Raw genomic sequence first — 16,751 nt, forward strand, 5'->3', positions numbered from 1 at the left:
GATGAGGATATGATACTCAGAGAAGAAGAAGAAGTTACTATTTTCTCATCCGTTACCATCTCACAGTCGCCGAAATCCCGAAGCGTTAATGTGATGTTAAATCGGTAGAAAATACAAAAAATAAACATATATCATCTACAGTACATCATGGTCTTTTTCGCGATTTCTTGGGCTCGGCGCGTATGGATTTGTCCCAGTTGTACGTTCGGATGCCCGTTCTGACGTCAACCCCATGTGATGTGTTATATGTAGTTGAATATGTATATCGAGACGGACAAAACACCAAGTTCCCGAGCCGTAAGAATTAAAGATATCCGGTTAAAATCCTGGACCCGGCCGATAATTGAACCCGGGGCCCTCTGAACCGTAGGCCACTGTGCGCCGACCATTCAGCCAAGGATCTCTAACTGTGCATACGATACAGAAAAGGAAGCTTGTAGTTTTACTTGGCTGTTGATTTCGTGATCATAGCCACAGGACTTCCTGTTTCAAATGGAATCCGATCTACAGGGACATGAATTTTCACTTCAAGATTCCAACATATCGTCGCTGCCGGGACAAAACCTCCTATATGAAATATTTTAGCTCAGAACTTTGTTCGGTAAGGTTTTGGCATCTAAGGTGCAATATTGTCAAGGTATTTTCGCTCTTCATAATGTATGTGCTGCGGGTCAGTATATCTCCAAAAATATGATCACATAGGAGGTTTTGTCAAGGCAACGACGATTTATTGGTCGGGATTCGAACCGCGGTCACCTTGGTGGGATGGCTGTGACAATGCCACTTGGCTTCACTTCCCCACAAAATAAAGACTATTCGAATATAATAAGTGTAAGTGTATAACACTATCTGCAGGTTCTATAACCTACAATGCTGCAGAACATCCTGTGAGCAATGTCCTGCGGCTTACGGCACACCGTGTTGGTAACAATAGACTGCTACTTGTTATGCGCAGGGTGTAACAGCAACGTGGACCTACATCAGAGAGCGTAGCGGAATCCGGAACGCGTCCTAGCGTGAAGGGGAGGCTGCTTAATAGGAAGGGGGAATCACAATGTCAGTATAAAACTTGTAGGGCGCGGTCTTTCTCTCACTGTTTCTCCGAGTGTCCCGTCATGCTCACTAGATTCTTGATCCTGACAGTCGCCGCTGCTGCCGTCTCGGCGCTGCCCCCACAGCTACGAACCGGCTCCATCTGGAAGGGAACGCCTTTGGAAGATGTGGTGGATGTTTTAAAGAAAGACTGCAAGAAGGACATGGATTCAATTGCTTGCATGAAGTTCAAGCTTCTAAGTCTGGTAGACGAAGTCTTAAGGAAGGAATCGTTCAAGGTAAAGTGCTTGATATTAAAAGAATATGTAATATGTGTATTATCCTGCAACCAAAGTGCAGTCTAAATGGTTATTTAAGTATGGCGGCACCACTGCCAACTCCCCTTTAGTTGTCAGCTAAGACAATAGTTCCGAAAGCGACACCTTTTTTATTATTAATTTTAATTCTTTGGGTGTACTTTTCTAAGTACCTCAAATTCAGAACACTTTTAATTGCCTAAAGGCTACAAGAAAGACTTTGCAAGAGTATATTTTCTATAAAATGTAGGAACTTTGGCACTAACCACCCTAAAATTTTGACGGGGAATATTTTAAGAGTCCTTTTTGATTGTGTAAAATATATTTTAATGTGTATTGTACTAATCATTTCCAAATTTTGAGGGAAACTTTTTTGAGTACCCATTTTGATATGGTAAGAGAGTTTTTGGATACACCTGTAAGTCTTTATAGTAGGTACTAGAATGATTCAATTCCAGATAAAAAATTATGAATCCTAAAGTAATAGTTTCCGTGAACGTTGTACGTAAGTTTGTGGCCAACATTTGAATTCTTAAATTCGATTTCTCGATATACATAACCCTGTTGATAGTCTGAGGGAGATAGATAGTAAAATTATGTGTGTGTTTTGTCCGAGTTGATGTTCAAAACAAGAAAAGTTTGATAGTCTTAGAACAAGTAGTTTTTTTTTAAGTTATCAACCTTCAACATGGACCTTCAAACATTATATTATTGTCGTTAAATGTATGAACTTGAGAGATAGTTGTCATCAACCCTGAGTTCTAAAAGTGCCTGTGAGCATTCTGTGTGATATGTTTCTGTAGCGTCTATAGTGAAGAGTGAAATTCTTTGTAATATACTCGGTCTAGAATCATGGAAGGACATTAATAAATACTATACTTAGATGGATAGATAATGCCTTTATTTGTAACGAAGTTAGAGGCGAAGGCTCTGTCTTACACGTAACCACTTAATAATAATAATAATAATAATAATAATAATAATAATAATAATAATAATAATAATAATATCTCGAGGCCATGGAGGCCCTTGGAAGGGTGAAAGGTAAAAGCTTCCATCAACCGCGACTTCGGCACTTCGTGGGGTAGAGTGGTTAGCTCTACGCCCGGTTACCTTTGTTCCCCCAAGAATTAACTCGGTGCTCATTTTTGGTGTAGGCTAAATGAACCTGTGAACCGCTGGAAGTTAAAATCATGTTTTCTAAAATGATATCCTTAATTTTAACGTATTAACTAAGATTTAACGGGAAGGCACACGTTTCGTTAGCTTGTATTTCGTTTAAAGCTCAAGAGCAAACATTCTGAAGGGTGCAGATAAAAATGATAATTATTTGATTGCGTTTAGAATATGAAAATGAGTACTCATAGACATTTTGGCCACTTGAGAGCAATAACTTTGGGAGATAAATTGACCAAAAGAATAATGTAACGAGAGTAAGACATTTTTGTTAATGAGAAGTTATCGAAATTCTTACCTCAATTTATGTTCCGTTGTGCTCATAAGATATCTCCAACTGCGAGTAATCAGGAACGTAGACAATGCAGTAGTGATAGTCCATAACATTCTGGTGTAAAGCATAACTTCTCTGAACACCATCTTCTTCTTCTTAATCTGCTTACCCTCCAGGTTCGGTTTTTCCCTCAGACTCAGCGAGGAATCCCACCTCTACCGCTTCAAGGGCAGTGTCCTGGAGCTTCAGACTCTGGGTTGGGGGTACAACTGGGGGGGATGACCAGTACCTCGCCCAGGCGGCCTCACCTGCTATGCTGAACAGGGGCCTTGCGGGGGGATGGGAAGAGTGAAAGGGATAGACAAGGAAGAGGGAAGGAAGTGGCCGTGGCCTTAAGTTAGGTACCATCCCGGCATTAGCCTGGAGGAGAAGTGGGAAACCACGGAAAACCACTTCCAGGATGGCTGAGGTGGGAATCGAACCCACCTCTACTCAGTTGACTTCCCGAGGCTGAGTGGACCCCGTTCCAGCCCTCGTACCAATTTTCAAATTTCGTGGCAGAGCCGGGAATCGAACCCGGGCCTCCGGGGGTGGTAGCTAATCACACTAACCACTACACAATAGAGGCGGACGAACACCATCTACATTCTTTAAATAACTACCGTCTTTTCACATTTAATAGGATCATCTTTGACATTCTTGAATCATTAGCCACTTGTGTTTTGAATATGGCCTTAGTTTCTTGCAGTTTATCCAGCTGGCATCCATTGGTAGTGATGCTGACGCTAAAAACGCGGTGAGGGGAACTGTTGGTATGCCAGAGATTGTAGTTTGAGGATCTTATATCGCTTCTATATTATACAAACGGAAAGGATATCGATCCAGGGGTTGAATCTCATTGTTGGGTGGCATTATATTTATCGTCCATTTGTCAGGGTTATGTCCTGCTTCTTCAAGACATTTTTTTTTTACATTGCTGCCTCCTTGTGGACACCAGAGGAATCTGAAGACAAGTATAGAGCACATGAATACAGAAGGAAACCTCTTTTAAATATGATACATATTTGTCCGCTAACTAAGAAGTCTTTACAGTTTTGTTTCCACATCGTGTTTTCTCAGAATATAATTGTGGCCACTGTGATAAAAAAAAACTGGGAATATTAGCATTGTAGACTATTATAGTGGAATACAATTTAATCTGCCTCGTGAGAATATTTGCTTGTCAGCAACTAAAACTTCTGCTTAAAGAAAATTTTGCACGTGTTGCGTACAGTCAATACCTTTCCTTGATTAATATTAAGATTTTTAGATGACCTAGTAATTACCTATAAAGTATTGATTACATTTTGTATATTAACATTTTTGCACCTAAATGGAGTTTGCATTATAAATATTACAAATAATTGAATATTTAAATAATAATAATAATAATAATAATAATAATAATAATAATAATAATAATAATAATAATAATAATAATAATAATAATAATAATTTCGTACGCCTGGTGCAGCCCTTGTGAGGCAGATCCTCCGACGAGGGTGGGAGACATCTGCCGTGTACTGCATAGAAAACTGTGTGTTATTGTAGTTCAGTATGACTTTCAGGGATGTTGGGAAGAACACAAACCTGAGTCCCTGTGGTTTCTTCCCCAGACTCAGCGAGGGATCACACCTCTACCACCTCAAGGGCAGTGTCCTGGAGCGCGAAATTTTAGGTCGGTGATAAAACTGTGAAGGAGACCCAATACCCCGCCCAGGCGGCATCACCTACTCTGCTGAACATGGGCCTGATGGCGGGGGGGGGGGAGATGGAAATATTAGAAGAGATAGGCAAGGAAGAGGGAAGGAAGTAGCCGTGGCCTTAAGTTACGTACCATCCCGGAATTTTCCTGGGGAAGTAGTAGGAAACCAGGGCAAACTACTTTGAAGATGATTGAGGTGAGATCGAACCTCCCTCTATTCAGCTGATTTCCCGAGGCTGAGTGGAACCTGTTCCGATCCTCCTACCACTTTTCAAATTTCGTGGCAGAGCCGGAAATCGAATCCGGTCCTCCGGGGGTGAGAGCTATCACACTAACCCCTACACAACAGAGGAAGACTTCTAGGGTATTGTTGCAGAAACATTCTCTTTCTTAATCGTCAACTTTTCATGTGATTTTTCTGATATTTGCACAATTAAATATTTAAAAAAATGAACTGCTCGTATCAAAGAAAACAACACAGAGTATGTTGTTTATGAAAATGAAAGACACTACCGTGTAAAATTTCATTTAATTATCATCTTCAGTTTTTGAATTGTGATGAAAACCATGAAGGTCACAGAAAGTGGGCACCAAATATATACAGAGAGGAAAATAGCAAATGTCATACAAGTACATTTACAAACATGTGTTTGGAAGTATTAAATCAAACCAAACCAAACCCTATGGCACAGAACCACGAAAGGTATTGGCCCACCAAGCGACCGCTGCTCAGCTCGAAGGCCTGTAGATTACGAAGGGTCGTGTGGTCAGCACGACGAATCCTCTCAGCCGTTATCCTCGACTTTCTATACCAGGGACGTTATATCTCAGTCAGATAGCTCTTCGATTGTAATCACGTAGGCTGAGTGGACTTGGAACCAAACCCTAGATCTGATCGGGCCGGAAACAGAATCCAGGGTCTTCGGGTAAGAGGCAGGCACGCTACCTCTACACCAGTTGGCTGGCTTATTTGGAATTAATGGAAATTCACAACATTAAAGATGAAAGTAAATTTTATAAATAAATTCAAGAAAATGTTATTTTTACCCATAAAGTTGTCCTTCGCCTAGTTTAAATACACGCATTCACTCGTTCATTCATTCCTTCGTCAACCATACAGCAAGTCAATGGGATCTGTTCATAAGTAGACACCATCAACTTCGGGTGAGTAACAAGATCCCTGATATTTAAAGATAATTTTTTATGACCTGCGTGCAGTGATTATGCGAGGGAGGTTGTGTGGTTGTAGGCAGTAGTACGGTTTACGACTATGGCAGGAGAGGAGTGGTATGTTGTGTTGTGACCATGATAGGACGAGAAGTCAGAAAAGTGTTCAGAAAGTTAGAATATGGACAGTATTTTGTGCATGTGAGCATTTTGAGTATGTGTCTGTTGAGTGCTCAGCCCGAAGGCTGGTTTGGATCTTAACAGCTCAGGCATCAGCCGTCATAGGTGGCTCAGGCGTCACTGAAGAGGTGTATTAGGGAAATTAGTAGTGAGGTAGTTTCCCGTTGCTTTCCTCACTGATCCAGAAATTGCTACTGCATATCAGTCTGCCAAGTCCACCGAAATGCTCGCACCAAGCACGACCCTATAAGCGACATTTCCACACTATTCATAGCAGGGACTGGTTGCATAAGGAATGGCATTTTTCGTATCACTCAAACCTCAGTCATTTTCATGTTGTCAGAGCCAAGGATGAGACTGAGGCATATCAATGAAAGTAAGTATCAAAATTGTTCTACCCCTTATCAGAAGACATAATGCGCTATAAACACTAGGTCTTGGTCGGTGGATGCAGAGTGGGTCTCGGCCCACAAGTGGCCACAGCTGGTCCGTGGTCCGACAGCTCTGCACTTTTTTGCTATTTGTTTTACGTCGCAGCGACGTAGACAGGCCTTATGGCGACAATGGGAGAGGAAAGACCTGGAATGGAAAGGAAGTGGCCATGGCCTTAATTAAGAAATAGCCCCAGTATTTGCCTGGTATGAAAATGGGAAACCACGGAAAACCATCTTCAGTGCTGCCGACAGTGGGGTTCGAATCCACTATCTCCCGGATGCAAGCTCACAGCTGCATGCCCCTAACCGCAGGCCAACTCGCCCGGTACTCTGCACTCCGACCGACCAACAGAGCAGAGGAGGGGTGGCAGTGGCTCTATAGTTGATCTACGCCCCTAGTAAAGTAAACTCGTGTCCTCATCCTGAGGTGGTGCAGCTCTTTTCAGGCACACCCCCATTGGAGGTGAGCTGCATGTACCATTTCAACCACATACCAGCCCTCCTGCCATTCTTAAATTTCTGGCAGTACCGGGAATCGAACCCGGGCCCCCGAGGACGGCAGCTAATAACACTAACCGTTACGCTACGGAGGCGGACATCTACGCCCCTGTATTCGGGAGACGGAGAGGGGCACTAAATAGTCAAAATAATACTAAGGCGAATGCCGGGACAGTTCCTAGTATTGGCCACGGCCGCCAATCCTCTCACCGCACATCTTCTCCGATACAAATCTCCTGGCCTGAGAGACGGCATCACCGTCTAGGAGGCCCGCCTCCACCTGTAGAGGAGGAATTAAACACTTAGTAGTAGCAGTATCTTGCCAACAAAGGCAGACTTTATTTAGTATGACAAATTTATTAATCAACGAAGAAAGTGAGTTCTCGGACGAAACTGATTTATTCTGTCTGGTTTTAGAACGACACTGATGTACGGGAGTAAACGTTGGGTAGACTCAGGATATCTTATTCATAAGTTAGAACCAACAGACATGAAAGTAGCGAGAATGAAACAGATGGGAGAAATGGCGGGATTGTACCAAGAATGAAGCGAATGGGGGAGGGTAGCTTACCTTGGAAAATAATGTACTTGGTCATGTAGGGTAAGAGAAGTAGAGGGAGACCAAGACGGTGGTTAGACTCAGTTAAGTGGCGTGAAAGTAACCGAGGCCACAGGGGTAGTTTAAAATAGAGGATTGTGGAGGAATTTCCTAAATTCACAGAAGCTTGCAGACTGAACACTGAAAGGCATGTCTGTCTGTTAGGTCATCAGTCCAGAGGCTGGATGGATCCTCAAACAGCTCCACCAAAGGCTATGCAGTTATAGGGAAACTGCAAAAACCAATGGCAGAGCCCAAATGAGGCGTACTAGGCAAGATGAGGAGTGAGGTAGTTTGCCATTGCTTTCCTCACTGGACCAGAAGGTGCCACTGCAGCACGACCGATCCAAGCACCGCCCATACCCCAGCAGCTTCCATATTGTCACAGCCATGGATGAGACTGGGACTTCGGTGGAAGCTACACTTTGCTCTGGCCTGTGCCAAGAGACGGCTACAAAAATACTGCATCCATCAAGAAATGGCAACAGGCGGACTGAAAGACATAACATTCTATAATGATGTAATATAAAGAGGGCTCCAGAATTTATCTAGAGAGTATTTGAAGTCCGCCTCTGTGGTGTAGTGGTTAGCGTGATTAGCTGCCACCCCCGGAGGCCCGGGTTCGATTCCCGGCTCTGCCACGAAATTTGAAAAGTGGCACGAGGGCTGGAAAGGGGTCCACTCAGCCTTGGGAGGTCAACTGAGTAGAGGTGGGTTCGATTCCCACCTCAGCCATCCTGGAAGGAGTTTTCCGTGGTTTCCCACTTCTCCTCCAGGCGAATGCCGGGATGGTACCTAACTTAAGGCCACGGCCGCTTCCTTCCCTCTTCCTTGCCCATCCCTTCCAATCTTCCCATCCCTCCACAAGGCCCCTGTTCAGCATAGCAGGTGAGGCCTCCTGGGCGAGGTACTGGTCATACTCTCCAGTTGTATCCCCCGACCAAGAGTCTGAAGCTCCAGGACACTGCCCTTGAGGCGGTAGAGGTGGGATCCCTTGCTAAGTCCGAGGGAAAAACCGAACCTGGAGGGTAAACAGATGATGATAATGATGAGTATTTGAAGCTAGAGTTGTATTTACTTTGACTATTTTGCGAATAATACCGCTAATAGCAGTAAAAGTCAATACATATAAAAAAAATCAAATATATAGGCGAAAAATGACGGATGGCTCTTAGTGCCGGGAGTGTTCGAGGACACGTTAGGCTCGCCAGGTGCAAGTCTTTTGATCTGAATCCCGTAGGCAACCTGCGCGTCTTGATGAAGATGAAATGATGCTGAAGACGATATATACACCCAACCCCAGTGCCAGCAGAAGTAAACAATGACGGTTAAAATTCCCGACCCTCCCTGGAATTGAACCCGGGACCCCTGTGACCAAAGGCCATCACGCTAACCATTTAACCATGGAGCCAGACAAAAATAACTAGGTATTCATAGTTTATACAGAGAACAAAACATTCAGTACAGTATATATATATTTTATTTTTAAATTGAGACTTTTTGGACCGCAGTCTCAGTATGTCGGCTGTCGGCTTCACTGAAATAACACTGTTACGTTCTGTAGAATGTACGGTTTGTGATCGAATATATTATTTAAGATGTTTCAGTACGCTATTCTATTCTGTATGAAGACAAGTGCACGCGGGCGCGATAAAATGAAAGTGATCACACAAAAATGATAACATTTTGGCGATAGACTGCTGTTAATTGGTGGAATTCCTGATTTTATTTAATCGAATTAGTCATAGGAGTCATGAGATAAATAGTCAGCATAAATTATACATTAATTTACCTCCTATCTCTTTCTTGTCATTGTTCAGGAATCTTAGTTCCTTGAAAATGTGCATTTGGTGACAATCCATCTCCGAATGAGCCAAGGTAGCAGCTTCTCCGTCTGTTGCCTACTTAGACTGTTCTAAAATAATTGCAAACAATTTGGAAATTTATCGAACATTACCCTTGGTAAATTATTCCAATCCCTAACTCCTCTTCCTATGAAAGAATATTTGCCCCAAGTTGTATTTTTGAATTCCAACTTGATTTTCATATTGTGATCTTTCCTACTGTTTAAAATACCACTCAAACTTATTCGTCTACTAATGTCATTCCACGCCATCTCACCACTGACAGCTCGGAAGATACGACTTAGTCGAGCAGCTCGTCTCCTTTCTCCCAAGTCTTTCCAGCGCAAACCTTGCAATATTTTCGTAACGCTACTCTTTTATCGGAAATCACCCAGAACAAATCGAGCTGTTTTCTTTTGGCTTTCTTCCAGTTTTCGAATCAAGTAATCCTGGTAAGGGTCCCATACACTGGAATCATACTCTAGTTGGGGTATTACCAGAGACTTATATGCCCTCTCATTTACATCCTTACTACAACCCCCAATACCCTCATAACCATGCGCAGATATCTGTACTCTTTACTTGAAATCCCATTTATGTGATTATCCCAATGAAGATCTTTCCTTACATCAACACCCATATGCCCATAATGAACTTTCACCGCTTAATATGTTTACATAATTGTCAACATTATGATGTCAATTTCAGGTGTCGGACAATGTAATGGTTGTCCGCAACTATGAACCCACACCTGGGGAATCTAGGGAGTCTCGCAGTGATGACCGGGACTTTTTGGACTCCGTAGAAAACTATATTGAAACCCATGACGTGCTATTCCGAGTGCCGACACCCATTCTCGGAGACGCCACCATCACCATGTCCCCGCGACGTCTGGATGAAGGCGAGCTGTCCCTGACTGTGCAGTTAGATGAAAGCCGTGGGCCTGCGCTGGAGGAAGGTAGGTCAAGTACGTATCAATCAATCAATCAATCAATCAATCAATCAATCAATCAATCAATCAATCAATCAATCAATCAATCAATCAATCAATCAATCAATCAATCAATCAATCAATCAATCAATCAATCAATCAATCAATCAATCAATCAATCAATCAATCAATCAATCAATCAATCAATCAATCAATCAATCAATCAATCAATCAATCAATCAATCAATCAATCAATCAATCAATCAATCAATCAATCAATCAATGATATGCATTTAGGGCTGTCGCCCAGGTGGCAGGTACCCTATCAATTGTTTACCTGGAGTTTTCTTAGAAGTTTTCAAAGTTGAAAATTTATCGAACATTTCCCTTGATAATGTATTCCAAACCCTAACTCCTCATCCTATAAATGAATATTTTCCCCAATTTATCCTCTTGAAATCTAACTTTATTTTCGTATTATGATCTTTACTACTTTTAATATCTCCGCCAAAACGTATTCGTCTACTAATGTCATTCCACGCCATCCCTCCACTGACAACTCGAAACATACCACTTAGCAGAGCATCTCCTCTCCTTGCTCCGATGTCTTCTCAGCCCAAAGTTTGTATTGTCATTCCAATCATTATTTATCACATTTAAACTCGTCCGGCTCCATGGCTAAATTGTTAGCGTGCTGGCCTTTGGTCCAGAGGGCCCCGGGTTATATTCCCGGTCTGGTCGGGGAATTTAACCTCTATTGGTTAATTGCAGTAGGTCGGGGGCTGGGTGTTCGTGCTGTCCCCAACATCCCTGCAACTCACACACCACACATAACACAATCCTTCACCACAATAACAAGCAGTTACCTACGCATGGCAGATGCCGCCCACCCTCATTGGAGAGTCTGCCTTAAAAGGGCTAGAAATAGCCACACGAAATTATAATTATTATACATTTAGACTCTAGGGTTTATGATTGTTATAAATTAATGTTAACAATGTTTAATTTTAATGTTTAATTGTTACCGTCATGACCAGAAATGATAGACATTGTAGTCTTTTGGGTTTATTCTGTTTGAAATGGAAGAAAATTTTGAAAAATATCTTGTCCTGTTATAATAATGCCAAAATATTTTAACTAAACAATTTCGGAAACATCAGACATTGCTACAAACATCAACTTCTTCTCCATATATGATGATAAAAATAATGGTGTGCGGCTTCCGAAAAGACCTGTAGCAGGTCTTTCCAGTTGCTCTTCTGCTAGGATGGGATCTTACGTATGATGAAATCTAACCTTGGAGACTGCACAAACATCGATTACACGAACCAGAGAAGATAACCAATGGATGTTCAAATACGTTTTCGGTCACGATGGAATAGGAAAGGGAAGGCAGTGGCCTTTGTCTTAATTGGAGCACACCCCCAATATTCGCCTGGTGTGAAAATGTGGAACCATGGGAATTCATATTCTGGTCTGTGCATGGTGGGGTTAGAACTCACCATTTCCTACTTGCAGCTTGCGGGTACACAGTCTGTACCATGCGGGCAACTCGCTCGGTTAAACCACTTTTAGAATGGCCGAGAGGTTGAGTGGAACTTCTAGACCTAATTACTGTCATACATTAGTGCAAAAGGCAGAAATCGAACCCAGGCTGTCCGAGCTGGAAATCACGTTACTTACCCTCAGATTCTGGCGGTGACATTTCAGTTAATGAAATGTACTAGAGAAGTAAACACCTGGATTGCATAGGCGAAGGGAGTATTTTCAAAAAAGAAGTATTTACTAACATTAAGCCCATTGGTATGGAGGTACGACAACACTTCATGAAAAGTTTTGTGTGGAGTGTTGTAAGCTAAGGGTCAGAAACATGGACCCTACGAAAAGCAGAGGAGCTTGAAACTCAAGGCCTTTGAGATGTGGTGCTGGCATCGATTGTTAAGAATACCTTGGACTAATAGAGTCAGAAACGAGAACATTCTCAGTAGAGCAAATGAGACACGCAGCTTGGTTGAAACGTTGAACAAAAGAAGAAATAGCTTCATTTCCCATTTGCTTCGCCATTCTTACTGGTGCACCACCCTGTTTGAAGGGAAAATGGAAGGTAGAAGGACCAAAGGAAGACCTAGAGTGCAAGTTTCGGACAACATTAAAGGAAAGCGCACCTAATGCCACTTGAAGCTGCTGGCCAAAGAAAGGAAATGCTTGGAAGACGTACATGTTATCCACCAACCTTAGAGTTGAGGAGAATATGAAGAAGAAATGTGTTAGAATCGTGATTTATATATTTTGTGTTGGTTTGTCCTGTGGAACGTTCACTTCGAAATGATTCCCATGTAACAATTTTCTTCCAGTTAGTTTTACTAATGAAGTGCAAGAACTGCTCATTAATAGATCATAATACAAAGATTAGTTATGGAATGCTTCCGATTCACCAGGTTTAGCGGAAGGCGGATTGCTGATAACTCGCACTCCCTATGTTTACCTCACGCAAGACGAGTACGATCAACAGTAGCTACAACTGGAGTAACAGTATACCTACGTATATAATTAGAAGATTACGTGTTTCGATATCGTGATATAACATACAAATTAATTCAGTTTTTCTTCGAAATGTACGCTGAAGCCAAACTTTCAGAACAGATTCATCACACGCAGAAGACGAAAATACCGCTCTGTGACAATGTTGAGAGGAAAAAATACTGACCCGCAGCACATGTATCATATAGAACGAAAATTTGTTGATTTAGTTCATGCTTAACTGAACATTGGATGACAGAACCTTTCTGATCAGACTTCTAAGCTGAAGTATTATCACATAGCGGTTGTTCTAGACGCAACAATACCGGGCGAGTTGGCCGTGCGTGTAGAGGCGCGCGGCTGTGAGCTTGCATCCGGGAGATAGTAGGTTCGAATCCCACTATCGGCAGCCCTGAAGATGGTTTTCCGTGGTTTCCCATTTTCACACCAGGCAAATGCTGGGGCTGTACCTTAATTAAGGCCACGGCCGCTTCCTTCCAACTCCTAGGCCTTTCCTATCCCATCGTCGCCATAAGACCTACCTGTGTCGGTGCGACGTAAAGCCCCTAGCAAAAAAATAAAAATAAAGACGCAACAATAGGCCTGGACATGGGTCTGGAAATGCTTTATTTACATGTTAAAAGTAATTTTCTATAAATCTATCTTCTTCTTCCTCTTCTACTACCGCTTTTCCCGCACTTGTGGGGTCGCGTCTACATAGGGTTGGCGTCAGGAAGGGCATCTTGGTGTAAAATAGGGCCAAATTCATATATGAGACGCAGTTTGCACCCACGATCCCACAGGTGTGAGAAAAGCGGTACAAGAAGAAGGCGCCTGTACACTATAGGGGAATATCTTGCCAGGCCACTCTTTTGGCGCGTGTAGGCTATATAGCAGGAGAACTTACTCTCGATAGAGCGGAAATAGAGTACAGTATCACTTTGTAAATTGCTTTCTTTGACTGTATAGATATGATAATTTGTATTTACTTTGTACTCATCTTTCACTGGTTGTGTAAATAGTTTATGGGTTGTCATTATTCATCATAGCCAAATAAATAAATAAATAAAATCACTTGTCTGTGTACACTCGCCTTTATACTGGTTAAACAGGTAGCTCATTTACTGTAAATTCATTAGGCCTTGCCCCACTGGATTCACAATGACGTCTAAACTTTATTCTGGTTCTTTACCTTGTTCTTCTACTTTCATTCTCTTGTACAAAAAGTAATAAATGCACAAGATGCGTTTGATTCCAACTGTTCAGCATGATACACTTCGTGTTGCAGGACGCAAGAGCAAGCTGAAGAAAATCCTCATCCCAGTGATAGTGTTCGTCATGCTGAAGGCTATGACTCTGACACCACTTTTCATCGGTATGTTGGGTCTCAAGGCTTGGAACGCTCTTCAGTTGAGTTTCTTCTCCTTCGTCATCTCTGTGGGATTGGCCATCTTCCATCTCTGCCGAAAACTCTCCACGGACGTCGCACCGCAGTTTGCAGCCCATTCCGCCTGGGATCCACATCTTGGCCGAAGGAGCATCGATTCCCAAACCCTGGCATACAGAGCTCATGCACAGGATTCTTAATTTTATTCAGCTAAAGTGGTACTATCCTGATGTCAAGTAGAAGGACAAATTATTCAAACTGTCAATACAACGGCGGGATCCGTTACTCTTCGTGTGCAACAGGAAACTGAGCGTAAGAATCAAAAATATATATTAGCCTCTGCGCTGAGCACAGATTATTTTAAAATTAATTTTTACAGTTGTACACCTGTTTTAATTAAGCACAGATATAATTTGCTCTTCTACGAGATAGAAGGATGACGTCTTAAATTATAAAATGTGTTATTTATTACTATTTATATGAGAGTGAAGATGATGAAATTCCTAATAATTAGGAACCATTACTTTCTTTCTTAACAAAGAATGTAAGTGCTGAGAAATGTGAGATAAATGAGATTGAAGAAACATTAAACCTTTTATAGAAGTGATATATCTGTTGTCGTTCTAATAAAAAATAAATGAAAATTTGCAATGGTTCACCGTAATTCATTATAACCATTTTGTTACCACCTCTTCAAGTAAGAAGTTGTTTATTAAGTGTATTGTGTGTGTGAGGTATGGCACATCATCTGCTCACCATTTGAAACAGTCTATACTGATCACTGGCCATCCACATCAACACCAGTCTTCTTCTATTTACCTAGATGAATCTATACAACAAGTATCGCCTGCCTGTCGTAAGAGGCTACTAACAGTGGCCCCAGGTGCTCTTAACTTGGGAGCATGGGATGGTGTCCGCGGGGCCCTTAGCTGGAGTTGCTTCCACTTACTTGTGTCAGACTCGCCACTTTCATCTATTCTATCCGACCTCTCCTGGTCAACTCTTGTTCTTTTCCGACGCCGACGGTATTAGGTTTGCGAATTTTAGGGAGTCTTTCATTTTCACGCCCTTTGTGGCCCTTGTCCTTTTTGGCTGATATCTTCATTTTTCGACGTATCGGATCCCTTCCAATTTTTCCTCTGATTAGTGTTATACAGTGGATAGATGCCTAGTTGTACTCCATTTTAAAACAATAATCACCACCACCACCACCACCACCATCACCACCACCACCACTTTGTGAATCATTCTGAAGTCCTGCCAGAATTATAATTCACTAAAAAATTAACAAAGAATTAAAAATGGAATATTCTAAGTGTTTTTTCTATTATAATTCTATGACCATCGTAGTAATTTGAACATTTAACATTTGGTAATTCTTATTTGCTTTACGTCGCACCGACTCAGATAGATCTTACTGTGAAGAGGGGATACGTTAGGGCGAGGATTAGGAAGGAAGTGACCGTTGCCTTAATTAAGGTACAGCCTGATGTGTAAATGGGAAACCACGACAAATCATCTTCAGACTCGCCAATAATGGGATTCGAACCCGCTATCTCCCAAATGCAAGCTAAGACCTAGTTTAAAATGTTGATAGTCCCATTTATTGATACAGGATCGAGGATGAGATTAGTTTATAAGGCATGTTTTTCCTGATGTCAACCTCAGCTGAGGAGCTACTGAAGATGAAATGAACGGTGGTGAATTAAATTGGTTATTCCACGTCAACTCTCTACTGACAGCCGGAAACATACCACATAGTAGAGAATCTCGTCTCGTTATTCCCTTGTTTTCCCAGCACAAGATTTGCAGCATTTTAGTGACACTACTCCTTTGCCGGAAATCACTCAGAATAAATTGTGCTGCTTTCCTTTGAATTTTTTCCAGTTCTCGTATCAAGTAGTGCTGGTGAGCGTCCCGTACACTGAAGCTATACTCTAATTACGGTCTTAACACAGACTTATACGACCTTTCCTTTAAATCCTTACTACAACCCCTAGATACTCTCCTAACCATGTGAAGAGATCTGCAACTTTTCTTAACAACCTCGTTAATATGATTACCCCAAAATAAGTTCATTCCGTATATTAACACCTATGTACTTACATTGTTCTTCACCGGGCGAGTTGGCCGTGTGGTTAGGGGCGCGAAGTTGTGATCTTGCATCCGGGAGATAGTGGGTTCGAACTTCAGGGCCGGCAGCTCTGAAGATGGTTTTCTGTAGTTTCTCGTTTTCACACCAGGCAAATTAATTAAGGCCTTAATTAAGGCCACAGCCACTTCCTTCCCACTTCTTGCCCTTTCGCATCCCATCGTCGCCATAAGACCTATCTGTGTCGGTGTGACGTAAAGGAAATTGTAGAAAAACCCACACGTTTTCCCCCATGAAGTACTATCACCCCATCGACACAATAATTAAAACTGAGAGGACTTTTCCTCTTGGTGAAACATACAACTTGACCTTTTATCCGATTTACACTCATACCATTGTCTGACATCCATCTCACTACATTGTTCAAGTCCCCCTCCAGTCGTTTACAATCCTGCAACTCATTTACTGCTCTGTACATTATACGGACACCCGCAATTAGCAGTATCTGTGTTTACAGATATTCACGCATATCATTTATATATATAAGAAAACATAAA

The 16,751-nt window shown here is 42.0% G+C and overlaps 1 protein-coding gene across 1 annotated transcript; it reads left to right on the forward strand.

The window, feature by feature from the left end:
- Positions 1 to 1,115: 1,115 nt before the first annotated feature.
- On the forward strand, positions 1,116 to 14,745 carry LOC136877091 (uncharacterized). The gene is made up of 3 exons (XM_067150909.2): positions 1,116 to 1,331; positions 9,973 to 10,231; positions 14,004 to 14,745. The coding sequence occupies exons 1-3, from the start codon at positions 1,116 to 1,118 to the stop codon at positions 14,300 to 14,302; spliced, it is 774 nt and encodes a 257-aa protein (XP_067007010.1). The 3' UTR covers positions 14,303 to 14,745.
- Positions 14,746 to 16,751: the final 2,006 nt, after the last annotated feature.

This window comes from Anabrus simplex, chromosome 7 (assembly GCF_040414725.1).
Source record: "Anabrus simplex isolate iqAnaSimp1 chromosome 7, ASM4041472v1, whole genome shotgun sequence".
In the NCBI taxonomy this organism is placed as follows: domain Eukaryota; kingdom Metazoa; phylum Arthropoda; class Insecta; order Orthoptera; family Tettigoniidae; genus Anabrus; species Anabrus simplex.

Bases quoted from the DNA above. Each gene is read 5' to 3' on its own strand.
- LOC136877091 (XM_067150909.2), top strand. From the start codon at position 1,116: ATGCTCACTAGATTCTTGATCCTGACAGTCGCCGCTGCTGCCGTCTCG. The intron at 1,332-9,972 runs GTAAAGTGCTTG...TGTCAATTTCAG, and splicing joins TAAGGAAGGAATCGTTCAAG to GTGTCGGACAATGTAATGGT. The intron at 10,232-14,003 runs GTACGTATCAAT...TTCGTGTTGCAG, and splicing joins GCTGGAGGAAGGTAGGTCAA to GACGCAAGAGCAAGCTGAAG.